The sequence below is a fragment of the Diabrotica virgifera genome, chromosome 6, assembly GCF_917563875.1.
Source record: "Diabrotica virgifera virgifera chromosome 6, PGI_DIABVI_V3a".
Taxonomy (NCBI): Eukaryota; Metazoa; Arthropoda; class Insecta; order Coleoptera; family Chrysomelidae; genus Diabrotica; species Diabrotica virgifera.
This window is the reverse complement of record NC_065448.1, coordinates 102,544,180-102,564,318: the sequence shown is the minus strand read 5'-3', so window position 1 is coordinate 102,564,318 and position 20,139 is coordinate 102,544,180. Positions and strand designations below refer to the sequence as shown.

The following is a 20,139-nucleotide window of genomic DNA, read 5'->3' as shown; positions in this document are numbered from 1 at the left end:
GCCAAACAGAGAGCAAAGAAAGCAAAAGATTTTAATCAGATTAGATGTATCCGAGATGAAAACAATAAAATACTAGTTCACGAAATGGATGTCAAAAAGAGATGGAGAAACTATTTCGACAACTTATTAAATGAAGAATTTGGCAGACAGCCTGTAGAGTCAACGGAGACAGTAGCAGCAATGGTCACCAAAATAACCAACGAGGAAGTGGCTCAAGCGCTTCAAAAAATAAAGAAAGGAAAAGCGGTAGGACCAGATGATATTCCTGGGGAAGTATGGAGAGCATTGGGAGAGACAGGAACAAGGTGGCTAGCAGGTCTATTTAATAGAATTATGGAAGTCGGACAAATGCCAGACGAATGGAGAAGCAGTATACTGGTACCTGTTTACAAAAACAAGGGAGATATACAACAATGTACAAACTACAGGGCTATAAAACTGCTTAGCCACACCAAGAAAATATGGGAAAGAGTAATTGATAGACGGATACGTGAAGAGACCGAAATATCCGAGAATCAATTTGGCTTTATGCAGGGTAGATCAACAACAGATGCAATTTTCATTATAAGGCAGTTGATGGAAAAATACAGGAGTAAAGAAACAAACGCTCATATGGTATTCATTGATCTTGAGAAAGCATATGATAGAGTTCCTCGAGAGATTCTGTGGTGGGCGCTCAATAAGGAAGGAGTCCCTGGTGAATATGTAAAGATTGTGAGGGATATGTATGAGGGAGTAACTACTAGTGTTAGGACAGGTGTGGAAGAGACTGATAAATTTCATGTGAAAGTAGGATTGCACCAAGGCTCTGTGCTTAGTCCGTATTTATTCTCATTAGTTTTGGACCAGATAACAGCGAAACTACAGGGTAACATTCCATGGTGCTTAGTGTATGCTGATGATGTCGTGTTAGTAGGAAATAGTGAAAGAGACTTAAAACAAAAACTGGAACAGTGGAGAAAAGCTCTGGAGGAAAAAGGTTTAAAACTTAGTAGGACAAAAACAGAGTATTTGGAATGTTCATTTAAAGATGGAGCTACTACAAATAAAATGGTATCTTTGGATGGTGAAATGATTGTGAAAAGCAATAGTTTTAAGTACCTAGGATCGGTATTACAGAGTAATGGAGAAATAGATGGAGATGCATGCAGTAGAATTAGGGCTGGATGGATGAAGTGGAAAGAAGCGAGTGGTGTGTTGTGTGACAGAAAAATTCCAATGAAGCTGAAGGGAAAATTCTATAAAACAGCCATAAGACCGGCTATGATGTACGGAACTGAATGTTGGGCAGTGAAAAAGAAAGAGGAACAACGAATGCATGTGGTGGAAATGAGAATGCTTAGATGGATGAGTGGAGTGACAAAGAAGGATAAAATTAGAAATGAGTATATTAGGGGAAGTCTAGGTGTGGCACCAATTGATGCCAAAATGAGAGAGCATAGGTTAAGATGGTTTGGTCATGTTCAACGTCGAGACGTTAATCACCCAATACGAAGAATAGCTGAAGTGCAGATTTCTGGAAGGGGTAGGAGAGGAAGACCGAAGAAGACCTGGGGGGAGACGATAAGGCAGGACATGTTGGTAAAGGGGATTATCATTGATATGACCCAAGATAGAATTGTGTGGAGAAATGCAATTAGGGAAGCCGACCCCGCATAGGGATAAGGCAAAGAGAATGATGATGACGTAACGACAAAACATGTTTTCGAGATATTTGAAGTTAAAAATGAAACTGCACAGTTATTTTGATTAATGTATTATGCATCCTTATCATACCCACTTGGAAAAAGGTGTAGGTGCTGTACAGCCAACTAAATTTTGTTTAACAAACGTTTCTGGCTACTACCAGAGACGTACGACGGGTAATAGTGAATGGTTGACCCTTTCCAAATTCTACGCCAGTGGCTATGCTATTTTAGCTTAATTCTTAGATTCTCCAATACTTTGAATAAGTAAATGGAAATTTAAAACTGTGCGTTATTATTGCTTTAACTCGAAAACAAATGAAAATCGAATAATAATTTATGAGTTATTTTTGATTATTTTTACGTATGTTGTACATTCTTTAAGTTTGGTGCGTTCCTCCTCACTCATCCTGTACAAAAGTCATTAGATGTTCTGTTTTCATCTGCGACATTGTTGTCCCGATTTGGATCTACCCCTGTCTCTTTTTGGGAGGGAATGTTCTTAACACAATTATGTTTTTTTTTGTTGGAATGTTTTTTGTGTTTCCTTTTTAACAAAAATATATGATAAAATTATTTTTTGCAAGATTGTTTGATGCAAATACTTACTGGTAATGATTTACTGATAATATTTTTTTAATTAGAAAATACAGCAGCATCCATCTTAATGGTGATTAGCGGCGGCTACAGAAATACAAAGCTAAATTTTATAAAATATTCCTATGGATTTTAGAAATTTTACAATATTGTCCATTGAAAAATAATTATTAGTAACTAATAAATTACTTATACAGTTAGGTATGTTGAACATGGCGCGATAATTGGCAAAACGGGGGCATACAATTAACAAATAATGAATAACAGTAACTTGTACATTACATATTGCACATACAGGTGGATCGCTTTTAGACAATAAAAATATGAGTAAGTAAGTCTCGCGTGTCCAAATCTCAATCGAGTTATCACCAACTACTGTTCTCTTCTGTTACGAGTTGAGGGTAGCCAGGCTGTAATATACCTAATTCTAAATTAGTTTTTGCTATTCGTTTTTCCATTTGCCAAAACACGATTCTTAAACCTTAACTGGTCCGGTACTGTAGCAGTAGCGTAATTGGTCCGGCGTCGCGTCGTTTGCAAAACTACTGTTTTCAAGAAAGCAACACAACATTCAAAAATAATTTTTTTATTGAGAATAAATGTTGCAAATATACCCTGATATATTTATATAAAAGTGAACGTATTAGATTTGGACGTTATTAGGTTTAAGAAAAAAATATTAAAATAAAACTGAAATCCGCACAAATATTTGTGAAAAAGTACATAGTTTTGTAAAATAAATAAAAAAAATATAAAAAACAACATGAAAAAAAAAGCGTAGGTATTGCTAGGATAAATGTTAAAACTGCACACTAAAGAAAAAACTAGGTAAAATCAAAATCGATCAAAAATGTTTGTTTCCAGCATCAGTCAAAGTTTACCAATTTTATATGCAATTTTTACATAGGTAGTGGTTTTTTACATCCCAAACAAACAGGCTTTTTGCAACGCAAGCACAGTAGCCTAATAAAATAAAAAAAAGTCAAAATGTAAATTCGTACAGGTTAAAACAAATTTTATATCAAATTTTAGGTGGGTACAAAAGATATTTTTAAGAACGTATCCAAATCATACAAGGGGATCATTGTTTAAATAATTAAAAAGGGGTCATTTTTGCAAAAAATATACTTTTTTAACTGCTGAGGTAATTCACTTATTAATGAAGGTCTATGAGATTTTTTTCTGCAAAGTTGAAGGGTAAATCTTTCACATAAGACTTACTAAATTAAATTCGACCCCCTATTTATTTAAATAATTGTATATAAAACTTTAAGAACAAATTTGCAAAAAAATATTTTTAGCGTTTTAAATAAGCACTATAAAATATCTTATTTTACGGTGTAAGTTGCGCTATGTTACCAGTATTAATTTAAAATAAATTGGTCGAAAAATATTTAATATTTTTTGAGATATTGAATTTGTTTATTAAATGTTACTATATTTTCAATTGCAAAAACGTGGTTGTTGCCAAAGAAATATTCACCTGCTTAAGATCCCATTTTTATTTTTACGTATATTTTCGATAAATGTATTAATAAATTCAAATTTCAATTAAACTGCCCCCTAAAATGGCATTTGAAAACTATTCAAATTTGTTTATAATTTGTTTTTTTAATAACGTCGCGGGGATTGAGTATTTTGAAATGCCGTTTGGATAATTGGGTTCCTGAGAATTTTTTACTAATTAACAAAATTTTTTTGTCGTTTTTTCTTCTTCTTTTTTTTTTCTTGGAGGTATATTACTACGGGCCCTTTTAATGTAAAATTTTATTAAGAATGTCGAATCTCTGAGTTGTAGATTCTAGACCTAAAAATATTAAGATTTAACTAAAATCTCTTCAACAAAATGTGGCTACTTACTGAGTTACGGGGTGTTTTATTTAAAAATTTAAAAATTATTTTTACCAACTACTTTAAAACTATTTGACGTATCCTTATCATACTTGGCAGAAAGTGTGGCTATTATACACCCTACTAAATTGTGATTAATAAACGTTTCTAGCTAGTGCCAGAGGCGTACGACAGGGGATAGTGAATTATTGACCCTTCCCAAATTCTACGCCACTGAGTGAATTACTATTTTAGCGTAATTTTTCGATTCTCCGATACTTTGTATGTAAATAGCTTTATTGGTATCGATAAAGTCATCAGTTTGAGAGATATTGGAAGTTTAAAATGAATGAATGAATGAATCAAAATAACTATGCTGTTTTATTTTTAACGTCCAATATCTCGAAAACTAATGACCTAATCGTTACCAGTAAAGAGTATATTATTTACATAGAAAGTATTAGAGAATCGAAAAATTTTGCTAAAATGGTAATCCCCTCAGTGGCGTAGAATTTGGGAAGGGTCAATCATTAACTATTCCCTGTCGTACGCCTCTGGCAGTAGCTAGAAACTTTTATTTATCACAATTTAGTAGACTGTATAGTACCCACACTTTCTGCCATGTATGATAAGGATACGTCAAATAGTTTGAAAGTACTTGGTATGACAGCCCTGGCATTAAGGCTATCTTCTCCCGGTGAGGGTGGTTATCCCTTATCCGAGGGGTGGAATAATTGATACGCTTTTACTTGTTGAGTTGTTTTATTTACACTCGCATGAGCATAAGCTGGTAGCACCGCACCCAAAGAACGTCTCGTGAAGAAAGAGACACTATCTTTAATGTGGAAATATTACGTCTGATCACAAAATAGAATGACGAATGTCTAATATAATAATAAGAAATCCCTTGTTATAGTTTTGCTGTTTATATATTTAGAAATGCCTATTCAGCATCGACCATGAAAAGTGTTTATAATTGACTCTGCAATTATTAGTGAATCGTGATCTAGGATAACAATATTTATATAATCGAATGAAGGTTGTAATATTGTTATGATGACATAAATAACTGAAAGTAATTATCGTAGATAATTACAGGGTATTTTTAAGATATATCTACTGAGTACAGATGAATTCTTGTACACCTTCCCTTTTTAGGAATTTTCCGACTACGGGGAGGGAAATTTGCAAGTCGTGCTACCAACCCATACTGTGTTGTAATCAATACAAAAAATTTATTTTATATACAAACTTCCTAAGCCTACGCAAATACATAAATAATATAAAATGTTCGTTTAACAACATTGTTTCGTAACACTTGTCACTCACTGTGTTTTCGGATTGTAAGCATATAATCTATTCTTATGTATTTCCTTGATTTTATTTTTTTCTATTCTGATTTTACAATTAACGTTATTTACTTCTGTTATCGTGAAAGGACCTACATAAAGATTATCAAACTTACCATTCTCTTCCCTTTTTACAAGGACTAGGTCTCCTATTTTAAAGTGTTGTGGTGTTGCTTTGAGCTTATTCTTTTCTTGCCGCTCTTTTTTGTGTTTTAATAAGAAGGTTCTGGCTCTCTCGTGTGCGCTTTGTAGTAGGCGTTGTGCGTAACTCATTGTAGTAGGCATCTATATTGTAACATGGTTGAATCTCATGTGTAAGGTCTTCCGGTAGGTTAACCTTCCTGCCATATAACAGTTCGAACGGTGTGTATCCATGATACGCGTTAGGGGTTGTATTGTAGCAGTATGTGAACATTCTGCAACACACATCCCAATTTTCTCTGTCTTCGTCTATGAATGCTCTTACGTACTCGTTCAACGTTCTGTGCAGTTTTTCGCAAGTTCCAATGGACTGTGGGTGGTATGCCGTTGAAAAGTTGTGTTCTGTTTTTAATAGCTTTGTTAATTCCTGCATTACTTCGTTCTTATACTCTGTGCCTTGGTCTGTTCTTATTTGCTTCATGAGTCCGTATGTTGGTATGAAATGATCAAAGATTCCTCTTGCTATTGTCTCTGCTTCTTTATTGCACACTGGTATGCTGACCGCTTATTTTGTCAGTTCACACAACATTGTGATACAGTATTTATTACCTTCATTACTTCTCGTGAATGGACCTATTGTATCTATGTATACTATGTCCCATGGTTTGGAAGATGTGTCCGATATCACGAACTCTTCGACATGTGTTCTTTTCGGTTTGTTAATTTGACATTTGTGGCATTGTTTTACGTATTTTCTTACGTCTTTTTCCAAATTTTTTCATCGGAATCTTGCCTTTAGCTTCTTAATTAGTCTGTTATTCCCTACGTGTCCTCCGAACATCGGGTGATTATGGTATTCTCCTATTAATCTGTGTTTTTCTTTGTCATCTTTTATTGTTTCTGGTACTTCACATATGTATATTTCTATATTCTTCAATTTTTTATTTCCTTCTTTAATAAATTCATCAATTGCGCACATTTTAAAAATAATATCATTTACGTATATTTTTAATTTACGTACTGCATTCTCTACCGCCAGCTTATCAAGCTGTACCAACGCTTGGTTTAAATCGAAACGATTCAATCATGTGGCTATGCTTTTGCTGCATTTTATTTTGTTTTTGGCCCTAATGCTCAGTCTTGGTGAGATTAGTTCTGCTCCAAAGGACAAAATTGTTAGTCTATGCGCCTCTAAATTATTTAGTACCTTCCTTACTGTCTGTTTGGTGGCTTCTGGCTGTAGTGCGAGTTCACTTTCAGCCTTTGTTTGTCTTGCTTCTTTCTCCTTTTCTTTTGCTTGAGCTCTTGTTATAGCTAGCATATGGGCGTTGTCTATGTATAGGTTTTTTAGTTGATGCAATGTTATTCTTGAAAGGCTGTCTGCGTAGTTACTTTTCCCTGTTATATACTCTATTTCGAAGTCATATTCTTCTAGGTCTAATCTGATCCTCGTGAGTTTTGAGGTTGGTTCTTTCATTGCAAATAGGTGTGTCAAAGGTTTATGGTCTGTTTTTACTTTGAATGTTGGTGCTCCATATAGATAACATTTAAAATAATTAATTCCCCAATGAATCGCTAGTAATTCCTTAACGATTATAGGTTTATTACATTCTCCTTTACTAAAACTTCTTGATGCATATGCTATAGGTAGGTCAATTCCGTTATAATCTTGACTTAGGATTGCTGAACAACTCTCATTGGATGCGTCTGTTGTTAAGATAAACTGTTTGTTGAAATCAGGATATTTTAAAATTGGTGGTTTCGTCAGAGATGCTTAAGCTTTTTGAATGCTTTTTCACACTCCTCGGTCCACGAAAATTCTACTCCTTTCCTCGATAATTTGTTGAGTGGTCTGCATATTTCCGCAAAATTTTTAATAAAACGTCTGTAATAGTTGCAAAATGCTACAAATCTCTTTGTTTCTTCCGCTGTCTTAGGTGTCGGATATTGTTCAATTGCTGCATACTTCGCTTTGTCTGGTGATACTCCCTCTTGAGAAAGATCATGTCCTAAATATGTTACTTCCCTTCTAAAGAATTGACATTTTCCTGGGTTAAGTTTCAAATTGAATTTTCGACATGTCTCGAATGTCTTTTTCAGGTTGTCTAAGTGATGTTTTTCGGATATTCCAATTACTACGATATCGTCCATGTAAAGAAATGCTTTGTCTGGTGTTAATCCTGAAAATGCTATTGACATCATTCTTGAAAAGCTATTTGGGCTTACATTTAATCCAAAAGGTAATCTGGTAAATTGAAATGCTCCATTTTCTGTGCTGAACGATGTGTATTTTCTCGATGATTTTTCTAATGGTATCTGGTGAAAGCCTGACATTAAGTCTATAACTGAAAACCATTTTGCTCTTCCTAGTTGATCTAATATCGAATCTATTCTTGGTAATGGAAATTTGTCTGTAACTATCTTCTTGTTCAGTTGTCTAAAATCTATGCATAATCTCCATGCTTTTCCTCCATCTATAGCTTTTTTCGGTACCAGTACTACTGGGCTGTTGTACTCGGATGTAGATGGTTCTATGATTCCTTGGTCTCTTAGGTTTTGTACTTGTCGATTTAATTCGTCTGTTTGCGCATGAGGTGTCCTATAATTCTTGATATATACCGGAGTTTGGTCTTTAACTCTTAGTTTTTGTTCGTAGAAATTGTTACAGGTTAACATATCATGCCTTAGGGCGAATATGTCTGAATATTCCTCGCATAACGATACTAAGTTGTCTCGTATGTATTCTGGTATGTCTAATTTCAGTGATTCTCGTAATTCTTTTTTTCTGTCCTTGCTGTCGTTGACTAGCCTATATATATTGAATAGTTTAATATCCAACGTCCTGATTGTGCTTGCGTCTACATTTACTGTTTCGTACGTTGTGTTCAAAATTTTGATGTATGGATTATTACTTGAAATAATTGCTCTTGCTATGAATATTCCTGGTTGTATTTCTTGCTGTTCCACTATCCTGTCTTTCTTTAACGTTTGAAAAATTTTTACGATTCTGTAAATTTCACATCTAGGCGGTATTATTATGGTGTCATTGTCTATATTATCCAGAATTTTCGTACTAATGTAACAATCGTTGTCCTCTTTAATGTGCATTTTAAGGTTTGCGTAATCTAGTATACATTGAAAGTTAGAAATAAAGTCTCTCCCAATGATTCCGTCTGTTGGAATTGGAAAGTTAGGTTCTACCAATTGAAAGATGTGTTCGAATCGAGTTCCTTTTACTTCGAGTGTTGTCTCAACTTCTCCCATTGTTTGCAACTCTCCTTTAGTGACTCCTTTTATTTTCGCCTTTGTGTTTGGTTTCACCTGTTCCTTCATAAAATCTTGTGAACATTTTAGTATTGAAATGTCAGCTCCTGTGTCTATGATAAAAGTGCTTGTGTTTTCAAGAATTCCTGTTTTCATTCGTACAAAGTTTGTTAGGTTTAGGTCGAAGTTGTAAATGTTATATTTTATTTCTGCCTGTGTGCTTCCAACTTCTTGTTCATTCAAAACCCCAACTGCTGGTTTTCTTGCTCTTCTTGACTGTCCTCTATTTCTAGTAACCTTACGTTCCTGTTACGTCCGCCTCTCTGGTTTCCTCTGTATGTTTGATTGTTAAATTTTCTGTATCCTCTGTTCGAATAATTTCGTTGATTGTCCGTTGCTTCTCCTTCGTTCCGTTGTCCGAAGTTATTTCTTCTTCCTCTGTCATATTTGTTATGGTATCCTCTTCTGTATTGCTGCTGTCCTCTCCTATTCTCGTAGTTTGTCCTATAATTTAAGACTCTTCCTTGTGCATTTTCTTCAGTCGTATCGATCGACAAAAATTTAGATACTACTTCCTGCGGTGATGTAAAGTTACCTGCTTCCAGTATTAGCTTAGCTTTCTCTGCATTAGCGTTTCGTTTCATTGTTGTTACTACTGCTTCCGTCGTATATTTCTTTGCTAAGTCAAGTGGCATTCCTTCCGCTATGTATGCTACTTTTAATTGTTCTGCTAACTCTTCCACTTCAGATGCGTACACTGCTGCATCTCTATGCCCTTGCCTTTTTTTGGCTAATTTGGCTATTAAATTCTTCGGATTATCACCTTTTAATTCTTTCTTTAGTGCTTCAGCTATCCGTGGAATCGTATCTTCTGTGGTTATTAGGTTCCTAGCCTTATTGGTGAGTCGCGTTTTTATTAGCGTTACAGCTGTGTCTTCATGACCTTCTGCCAATTTTCCAAGTAGTTCTAATGCGTCTAAAAATGGTTGTAATTTCCCTGCGCTTCCATCGAACTCGTTGGGCAATATCTTGCTTGCGATATTCAAAAATTCATTGATTGTTAAAGCCATGTTTAATATTGTTATATCTTGTTTTATGTCACCTTTTTCCTCTTTTATTCCTTCGTTAATTATTTCTTCTTCTCCTTCCTCGTCGCTTTTTCCTTCTTCTATTTCCTCATCGCTTTGTTCCTCTTCAACTTCTTTGTCGATTGGTTGATGTATTGAACTTGGAACCACTGTTCTCACATTTACTGCTTGAAATGATCGTATAACTTTGTCTCTGATTTTTCCAAAATATTTGTTGCACGATTCCCTTTGTTTGTCCGAAAGTGCTTCCCAGTTTTTCCTAGTCAATTGCGTGAACTTGTTATAAGCTTTAATTAGCTGTGTCGTCACTTCTTCCTTTATGTCCTGAGATTTCGGAACTTTTTTCTTTAAGACTCTTCTGCTTTGCCTGTCTATTTCTTGTGCAATTTCCTCAACTATTTTGACAAAATCTTCCCAAGTAACTTTGTTGCTACTCATTTATACATAATTTTTTTTCCAGCTTCTGCACTTCTTAGCGAAAATATAAATTCGATAGTCTTACGGTGTATATAGATATGTAGTATATAGATATATAGTAAAAAAATATATGGAGATAAAGTAATACGTCAATATATGGTACAAATATGTAAAAATTGCAGTGGTAATAAAAAATTCAAAAATAAATAACGTTATATTAACCCTTGTAAATAAGTAGTTAGAATAATAATTTAAATGTATAATGCATATAGCGTATATTTGTTATATCGTATATTTATTTTGATAGGTATATTTACGATAGCAAATATTAAAATCATAAAAAATTGCAAAAATGTACTAAAAATCAGTAGTCAAATAATAAATGAATAAAAGTCAGCAAGGATAAAGTATACGTTGATAAATATGTAAAAAAATCATATAAAATTGTATCATTGCGTCCTATAATAACTTAATATGAGGGTAAAAAAAAATCTTTGTATATTGATAAATATTGGTAATAGAATAGAATAATTAAGTAGAAATAGGTAAACTTGAAACATATATTAATGTAATTAAGGTAGCACATAATGTTTATACTTTATACTTTATATTAATCAGGAAATACCATAAAAATAGCTAATATGGACTTACCACTTTTACACGTTTGTGTTCGTATCACCCAAAAGTCCTCGCTGCACGTTCCATAGCATTGTCCATTGTCCCACGATGTTCCATCTCCATACCAAGTTCCATTTTCCATACCATACTCAGCTCCGTCTCGGGCCTGACGTCTCCATCCTTTTTCTATATACCGCACTGTTCTAGGGTGGTCGAGGTGCCAGAACATTGACGTGTTTCTCCGTACTCGTTGCAGTTTACTTCAGTTTCTTCCCTGGTCTTGGATCGCCATATGACAGCCCTGGCATTAAGGCTATCTTCTCCCGGTGAGGGTGGTTATCCCTTATCCGAGGGGTGGAATAATTGATACGCTTTTACTTGTTGAGTTGTTTTATTTACACTCGCATGAGCATAAGCTGGTAGCACCGCACCCAAAGAACGTCTCGTGAAGAAAAAGAGACACTATCTTTAATGTGGAAATATTACGTCTGATCACCAAAATAGAATGACGAATGTCTAATATAATAATAAGAATTCCCTTGTTATAGTTTTGCTGTTTATATATTTAGAAATGCCTATTCAGCATCGACCATGAAAAGTGTTTATAATTGACTCTGCAATTATTAGTGAATCGTGATCTAGGATAACAATATTTATATAATCGAATGAAGGTTGTAATATTGTTATGATGACATAAATAACTGAAAGTAATTATCGTAGATAATTACAGGGTGTTTTTAAGATATATCTACTGAGTACAGATGAATTCTTGTACATTGGTAAAAATAATTGTTAAATTTTGAAATAAAACACCCTGTAACTCAGTAAGTAGCCACATTTTATTTAAGTGATTTTAGACCAATCTTAATATTTTTAGGTCTAGAATCTAAAACTTAGAGATTCGACATTCTTAATGAAACTTAACCCTAAAAGGGCCCGTAGTAAATATAACTCCAAGAAAAAAAAAGAGGAGGAAAAAAGAAGAAAAAATTTTGATAATTATTAAAAAATTCCCAGCAACCGAGTTATCGAAACGGCATGTCAAAATATTTATGCCTTGCGACGTTATTAAAAAAATAAAATTATAAACAAATTTGAATAATTTTCAAATGCCATTTTAGGGGGAAGTTTAATTAAAATTTGGATTTATCAATACATTTATAGAAAATATACATAAAAATAAAAATAATAAGATTTAATACGGGTGAATATTTCTTTGGCAACAACCGCGTTTTTGCATTTGAAAATAGAGTAACATTTAATAAACAAATTCAATATCTCAAAAAATATTAAATACATTTCGACCAATTTTTTTTTTATTTAATACTGAGAACATAGAGCAAATTTTCTTGTAAAATAATATATTTTATAGTGCTTATTTAAAACGCTAAAAATAATTTTTTGCAAATTTGTTTTTAAAGTTTTATGTTTAATTATTTAAATAAATAGGGGGTCAAATTTAATTTAGTAAATCTTATGTGAAAGATTTACCCTTCAGCTTTACAGAAAACAATCCTATAGACCTTCATTAGTAACTGAATAACCTCAGCAGTTAAAAAAGTATTTTTTTGCAAAAATGACCCCTTTTTAATTATTTAAATAATGATCCCCTTATATGATTTGGATACTTTCTTGAAAATATCATTTGTACCCACCTAAACTTTGATATAAAATTTGTTTCAACCTGTACGAATTTACATTTTGATTTACATGTAGTGTAATTTTATTTTACTAGACTACAGGCATTTTGTCATCCTGCGCTTTCTACAATGACATAGACTGCAAATCTTGCGTTTTTCTTAAATAAGAACATCCTCTTGTTCTTCTTGAACTAAAAGTATGAACACAAAAAAGTGACACAAACGGTCCGGCGTCGTCTGAGAAACTACTCTCAACCTAACTGTTGCGATAACTTTTTAAGGACTGACAGAAACTTGTCTCAAATACACCCACTTGTCAAGCTCCAATAGTTTAAGGATTAGATAGAACGACTTGCCTGTGGGCGGTGCCAATTTCCAATAAAAAATAATCAAATTTATCGAATCGTCTGTCAGACGACGCCGGACCAGTTAGGTCCGGGGTTAAAGGTTAAAGTAAGCTTGTAATGTCCGTCCGCTTTAACTTTTCCCATGCGTTACGATCCATTTTCAATAAAATTAAGTCAAAACAGAAAGTGAAACGTACGCCGATGTGTGTATTATATAGTATACAGTATACAAAATGTATATACACATCGACGTTCGTTTTAATTTATATTTTGACTTCATTTTATTGAAAATGAATCGTACCGCATGGGAATAGTTAGAGCGGATGGACTATATATCACTCGCGGTATTTCGACACTCATCTTTTTCTATATTGGCACATACGGCAATTTCACTTGCGCACTGGTCAGCTTTTTCGTTACCTGTAATGCCAATGTGGGACGGTATTCATATAATTATGATTCGTCTAGCGTTTTATTGAGCCTGCGTCAGTTCGAATTTTACGTATTTCTCAATAGGACCTTTGGGATAGATATGTTTAAGGGTTTGAAGAGCGCTTAGTGAGTCACTTAGATAACTCAATTAGAAATGTCATTAGAACTGATATGCATAACAACTTTGAGCACTACATAGAGCTCATGATACTACGACAAGCAGAGATAAAGCCACGCGCATGAATAAGCCTGTCTCTCTCTCTTCTACGCATACGTCACTGACCGACAAACTCCAGGCCAAATGTTCGATTTTTAACTTGGGTTTGTTATTTTTATGCAGTTTGCGAAAGTTTTCGGAAAGCATAAAGCTATATTTTCGGGATAAAATTTTTAAATATAATTAGAAATAGTCATTACTGCCCTTTCAGCATGGTATTATTGTTAGTATTAAATCTTTGCGACTACTCTTTCTAGATTTAAAAAAGATTTCAACATCAATTATATTAAAACATATAATTTAAATCAAGATTGCTTAGAAGGACTATTCTCAGTAATACGTGCGATTGGAGGTTTACATGATCATCCGTTTCCTTTGCAATTTAAATACCGTCTTCGTAATTTTATTATGGGTCGGAACGATGAAGTTACTTCACTCTCAGCTAATGTAAGTAACCGACCAGAAACAACAAACATGTCGCTTCAAAACATGAAAGAAGTAAGCTCTTTGAATCTTGATTAATACAACAATGACGTAGTAGATTCAGTGATGATAACCGAACCACTACTTAGTCAATTAAATCTTCCAGTAACTTCAGAAAATGAAAACCATCAAACAGATTTTGAAATGGAAGAGTTGTATCATGATGGACTAGAAAATTTAGCTGGTTTCATAACTTTCAAGTTACGACATGAAGAGAGTTTGGTCAGTTCTACAAATAGTAACATTTCTTCTTCGTGGTTAAATCATCTCTCAGAAGGGGGTTTGGTGAAGGCTTCAGAAATATTACTTACGAACTGTCGTGAACTAGAAAATATTTTTTGCCAATTCAATGGGGACACTATTAAAGTTGGCATCAAAAATTTTTTAAAATCTTTATTGGAAAGATCAGTTCATGTTAAAATATCTGGTGATGTAAAAAAACTATTTTTTAGATGTCAGATGTATTTTCGAATGCGAGTTTAGAACCAAAAGTTGAAAGAAAAGTCTAAAATACAAAAAAAAATTGCAAAAATCGTTAAGTAAAATGAATCAAATATAATATTGTTTTTTTTTTGTTTTTGTTTTGTTTTTTTTGTTGTTTTGTTTGTTTTGTTTTTTTTTGGAACGAGGCATGTGCTCTTTTTCTAGTCGGCGTAAAGCTCAGCGGAAAAAGAACTAATCTAAGGGGATGAGTTTTGCTTGGAGAGTCTTAGGACTTTGCAACTCCTTAAACCATCCCAAGACCGCTGGGTACTCTCAACATTGATTGGGGGTGTGTAATCTTTGATTGCACCCTTCTCGTGGTGGCTCTGTTGAAACTAAATTTAGCGGATCTAGACTACATAGATAGTCGATAAACAATCCCTGCAGTAATATGCAGATAGATAAGGTTATGCCTGCAGAATAGGATAGTAATATCAACTAAAGTTAAAGAAACCATCAAAGCAAGAGTAGGTGGAGGCTATCTACAAGAAGTTCTGTCACCTCTGCTTTGAGTAACCTTGGTAGATCTCAAATATCTCTCCACAGAAGACTTTTTTGTCTAGGATACACTGACTATATATTAATCGTCATCAGGGGCAGGTTGGCCCAGCTGGTTTCTCGAAGAATGTAAGCAGCCCCAAATATAGTTGACGACCGGTGTAAATAAAAGAGGCTGATAGTCAATACTCAGAAAACAAATCGCCAACTGCACCCAAAGGACAGCACTGGAAGGCTTAAAACTACCGGTGCTGGGAGGAACAGAGATTTAATTTGAAAAAAAAAAGAAAATACCTTGGGGTTTATACTGATCATAGGCTGAAATGGAATATTCACATCCTGAAAACCACACAAAAAGCTACTATGTCCTTGGGCAAATGTAGAAGAATGTGCGGTGAGAATTGGGGCTTATTGGACCTTTTAAAAAGGGCCAGACTAAAGAATGAAATCTAGAATTGGAGGACCACAATAGATCTGAAAAGGTAGCAGTGGAATAGGATAAACGCCCACCTCTTTAAATCCATCTAAATCTATCTACTTAATTTTGTTTTTGTAATTTTAATACTTTTTTGAAACTTTAGTTTTTTTATTATTTGTTAATAAACCATCTTTTATTTGACGCGGTTTATTTAAAGTTTTCTGTATGTCAAAAAACCTCTTAAATTTTTGCAGTAAAAAACTATTACGTGTTTTAGTACAGTACCTACATAATATATTGTATTATTTTACTGGTATGATTATAATAATTCATCAAAGTATAAATTAAACAGTGTAACAGATAACAGAACATACGAACGGCAAGTTCAGTTATTTATTAACACGAGAATGTATAAAACCGTATAAAACTCTATGCTTTCCTATAAGTCTCCGTACAAGTTTGTCGGGCGCTGACGTCATGCGCGCACCGGTTAAAAGTTGTTCTCGAAGTGGCTTTATCTCTGGTTGTCGTAGTATCATGATAGAGCTCAACAGAGAAAATCGAAAAGTAGGATGGGAGACGAAATTGATATGTATTGCTTGGGGTAACGAAGGCAGCACCTACTCCTCTCTCACACTTCGATGCATCTGTAAAGACTTTGTAATAATATTCGTAATTCTCTTTGAGAACTAAATCTAGATTGTGCTGGATCTCTGCATGACTATTCTGCCGTGCTTTGCTTAAAAGTGGTATCTGCCAGAAGTATGAAACTGAGAAAAAGGGGTTTAAAGTTGTAAGGACATTCCGACCCTATGTAAATTTATGTTGTGTGATACTAGGATGCATTTTATTTAGTAATAGGTAGATTTAAACTTACTGAATAAAAAAAGTATTTACCTTTGGTTTTTATTTAAAAAATTGTAGATACCACTTTCAAGTCAAGAAATATGTATATTATTAACAGTGATAACGTACTGCCAGTGAAGATACCACTTTTAAGTTAAAAAAAAATCATAATTGTTATATTTATAGATATAAAGCAGGAGGACAAAAAAATGTAAACGAGTACACATAAATTGTTTATTATTCATGTTCATTAAAGAAAAAAAAACATGTAGGAAACGTTAGTATACCAAAGAAATAAATTTGAAAATAAAATTGAATAATTATAATGCTAATAACCACAACGGATATTTTCTAATCTTCTACGTTGCTTAGCAAATCAGTGGCCTTGTTGTTAACTTGCAAATGCTCCCAAAATGTAAGCCTATTTGCTGGCATTAAGGAAGATAAGGTTTTAATAATATTGGCCTTTTTTTCTCCAGTGATACCTCCTATTGATTTATTCTCTTTGGTAAAAAGCACTCCATTTTTCAAGTTCTCATTTTTCAAAAAATTTAGCTCAAGTTCTTCAACTTCAGTAAACTTTTTCTTATAAGCCACAGTTTTTTTCCTCTTATTGCTCGAATTTGCAGAATATCCTTTAGATAAATGCGCGGTTGTTGTTTCTTTAATTTATAAATTGAAGAATGATCATCCCACTCATAAAAATTTTCAGGTGTAATAACTTTTACTTTGCTGGAATTAGCTTTTTGGACAACATCAACAAAATCTTTAAAATCATATATCTTTGGATTTTTTTCATAGAAGCTTCTACTTGATGATGAAAATTGTCCGCAGACATAAACGTATGCCCAGGTTCAAAGTATTTAGTAACAATCTCGTTAATAGAGACCTCTGGTGAGTTAACAATGTAAGTTAAGGAAGTAAATAACGTCCAATTTTTATTTTGTGACGAACAGTTTTCTACCCATAACACAACATGTTCATAATCTCTCATTTCTAAAAAGAAATTGTAATAATGGTCACCAAGCCTCCTTTTTGCCTTCCTGCAAGGCCCTTATGCCAAAGTAGGGCAATTGGTATAACTTTTTTCTGTTTTATGCCAATCGGAACAAAACTCTGATTGAATACTATGATTCTTGGACAAAATATCGCCTTTTTAAACATATCCAATCTGGGGAGCATGATAACTTTTTGAAGATCTCCCAAAAAATACACAGATTTGTCATTTAAATACTCTTTGTCTAGCTGGTAGGCTGAACGAGCTTCATTTGCCTTGAAGATGCACAATAAACAAACTTCGCAATCTACACAAGGCACAAGGATTTTCTTTTGTATGTTCCGGATTATGTAGCAAAAACGTTTCACAGGCTTCACACTCTTCATGCCCGAGTTTTGTAAATGAAATATTTATTTCTTTACTTACTACCGTTCGATATATTTCGTAAGAACAAAGAAAATTGTGGTGCTTTGGGGTGATACAATAAATGGTTCTGTTAAACTTTTTCTGTATAAAACTTGAAAAGAATCCAAATTAAAGTACCACTTACCTAAACTGTGCCCCCTTCTAGGTAAAAACAAAGTTATAACAAGCAAATTTACTAGGTAGAACGAAACACTAACACAATTTTGTTGTTGCTTTGATTTAATTCAAATGAAAACAAACATTGCATTTTTAGGCGCGCATTCATAAGCCGGTGAATTACTTGTCTTAAAAGTGGTATGTACAGAATTTTTGAGAACATACCACTTACTAGCCAAGAAATAGTAGATACCACGTTTAAAACTATTACTGCGCTGTTTTGTTGTACATACCACAATTTTTTTAACAATATATTTTTATTTTGATGAGCTTTTACAACCTTTAAGTTAAGAAAAATTATGTAGAATGTAAAGGTTTATATGTATAACATCATAACTCCATTTGGCACAAAATTGGAGATACCACTTTTAAGCTAAGCACGGCAGTATTAATATGTTTGTCAAATTGGGTTAGCCCTTACTGGTAATATTGTCTGATAAATTTTTAAGGGTACCTACTGCAGTTGGAGGATGCACCAAAATTTAGAAACCACTACACAGGGTGATCAACTTCTCTGACAAAGTCTAATATATCTGTTATTATACAATATATTAAAAAAGTTGTTAATAAAAGTTATAGGCACCTTTAATCTACACATTTTAAAATTAGTGAGAAATATACAGGGTCCTCCATAACACGGTACCAAACCAAAGTTTTGTTATTTTTAAATGGAACACCCTGTATTTTATTCAAAATCTGGTTTCTCTACATTTTTCTGATTAAAAAACTATTACACTTTTCTAGGGTTATACTAAGTGCTTGAAAGTTATGGGGCACTTTTATTAAAATATCATACTGATTTGATCGCCCTGTATGATTGGAACAGTGTAATATAAACTTATTTTTTACTGCTGTTGACTGTCAATACACGGTGAGTCAAAATGTAAATAAATGATTTTCTTCTTATATTTAAATGGAACACTGTAGCACGATTAATTTTATGAAACAGCCCCACGAATGGAAGCCATTTTAATGAAGCGCGACTAATTGGATAAACATGAAGATATATAGATCTGACAAAATTCGTGCTACAAAAATTTATTAAGTACCTCGGTTGCTCAAGTCATCAAGAGATTTTAGGGAGTGGATTCTTTAATAGATGTTATGATATATACTCTCATTAGCTTAGAAAAATTAGAAAGATAGAAAAATCGGAATATGGATGTGAAATAAAAAATAAAAAAAAAATATAAAATATTGGGCGCCACTGGTTACCTAAGGAACCAGAATTTATACAAAAAAAAATATATTAAAAGAAAAATGGTATTAAATCAAAATAAAACAGAAAATAGTCAAATAAAAAAATATACATAATATACAGAATATTATAACGTAACTTACCTTATTTATTCAGAATTCTATACTCAGTCAATTTTTTTATGTTCTTACGATTCAAGAGAGAAGGGAAGAAAATAAATTATGTGTTGAAAATCAAACATTATTTATTAAAAACAAAAAAATTAATCTCTGATCTCTCTGTTATAATTAGAGACCAGATTACCAATTAATCAAAGATGAAACGAACAGTTTTACAAATATAAAAATTATACCTTAACAATTAGTGTCCTGGCTTCTTCCTCGTAGCTTGATTCGAAAGTCCAAGGCGCTATTGCACTCGCGAAACACTTCACTGTCGTTAGTTACAGCAAACAGTACATTGTTTATAAACAAACATTATTATAGAAAAATTCAGCTTTCACTTGAAGATAAATAGTTTAAAAGTTCGTTAAACTGGATCAAATTTTACTTTTACTCGAATAAAATTATTTAGTTAGACTCGAACATGATTATTGGAAGTTCATTAACTTTGACCAAAATAAAGTATGTGAGCATACTACATGTTTTAACTGCACTGTTAAACATAGTAATGAGAAAATTGAAACTCTTCTCTCCTACTTCTGGTTCTGACTGCTTAAAAGAAATTAGTGGATACCAACATTGGTATAAAATGATAACGACGATTTGCTTAGAAACAGCGGGAAAATCGCTGGGGTTCACGATACACCATCACCATCGCCGGGCTGGAATTAACCTAGCCGGCTGGGAAACTGGAAAACTACTCCATGACGACGGCCCTAAGGGAACCAAAACTCAACTTAACTCGATGATGGCCCTGGGAGAACTCTTCTCCATGACGATGGCCCTAAAGGAACCAAAACTAAACTCAACTCGATGGTGGCCCTGGTGGAACTGATCACTAGGACCGC

The 20,139-nt window shown here is 33.5% G+C and overlaps 1 protein-coding gene across 1 annotated transcript; it reads left to right on the top strand.

The window, feature by feature from the left end:
* The first annotated feature begins 957 nt into the window (after window positions 1–957).
* LOC126886137 (uncharacterized) lies at window positions 958–20,126 on the top strand. Its single transcript, XM_050652984.1, has 2 exons — window positions 958–1,519; window positions 19,798–20,126. Exons 1-2 carry the CDS (start codon window positions 1,051–1,053, stop codon window positions 20,124–20,126), a joined length of 798 nt encoding a protein of 265 aa, XP_050508941.1. The 5' UTR covers window positions 958–1,050.
* The last annotated feature ends 13 nt before the right edge of the window (window positions 20,127–20,139 follow it).

What these genes read in the sequence shown, in the direction of transcription:
- LOC126886137 (XM_050652984.1), top strand. Translation starts at nt 1,051, where the DNA reads ATGGTATCTTTGGATGGTGAAATGATTGTGAAAAGCAATAGTTTTAAG. An exon ending in AGCTGAAGTGCAGATTTCTG is followed by an intron (nt 1,520 to 19,797) that starts GAAGGGGTAGGA and finishes TGTTAAACATAG; the next exon opens with TAATGAGAAAATTGAAACTC.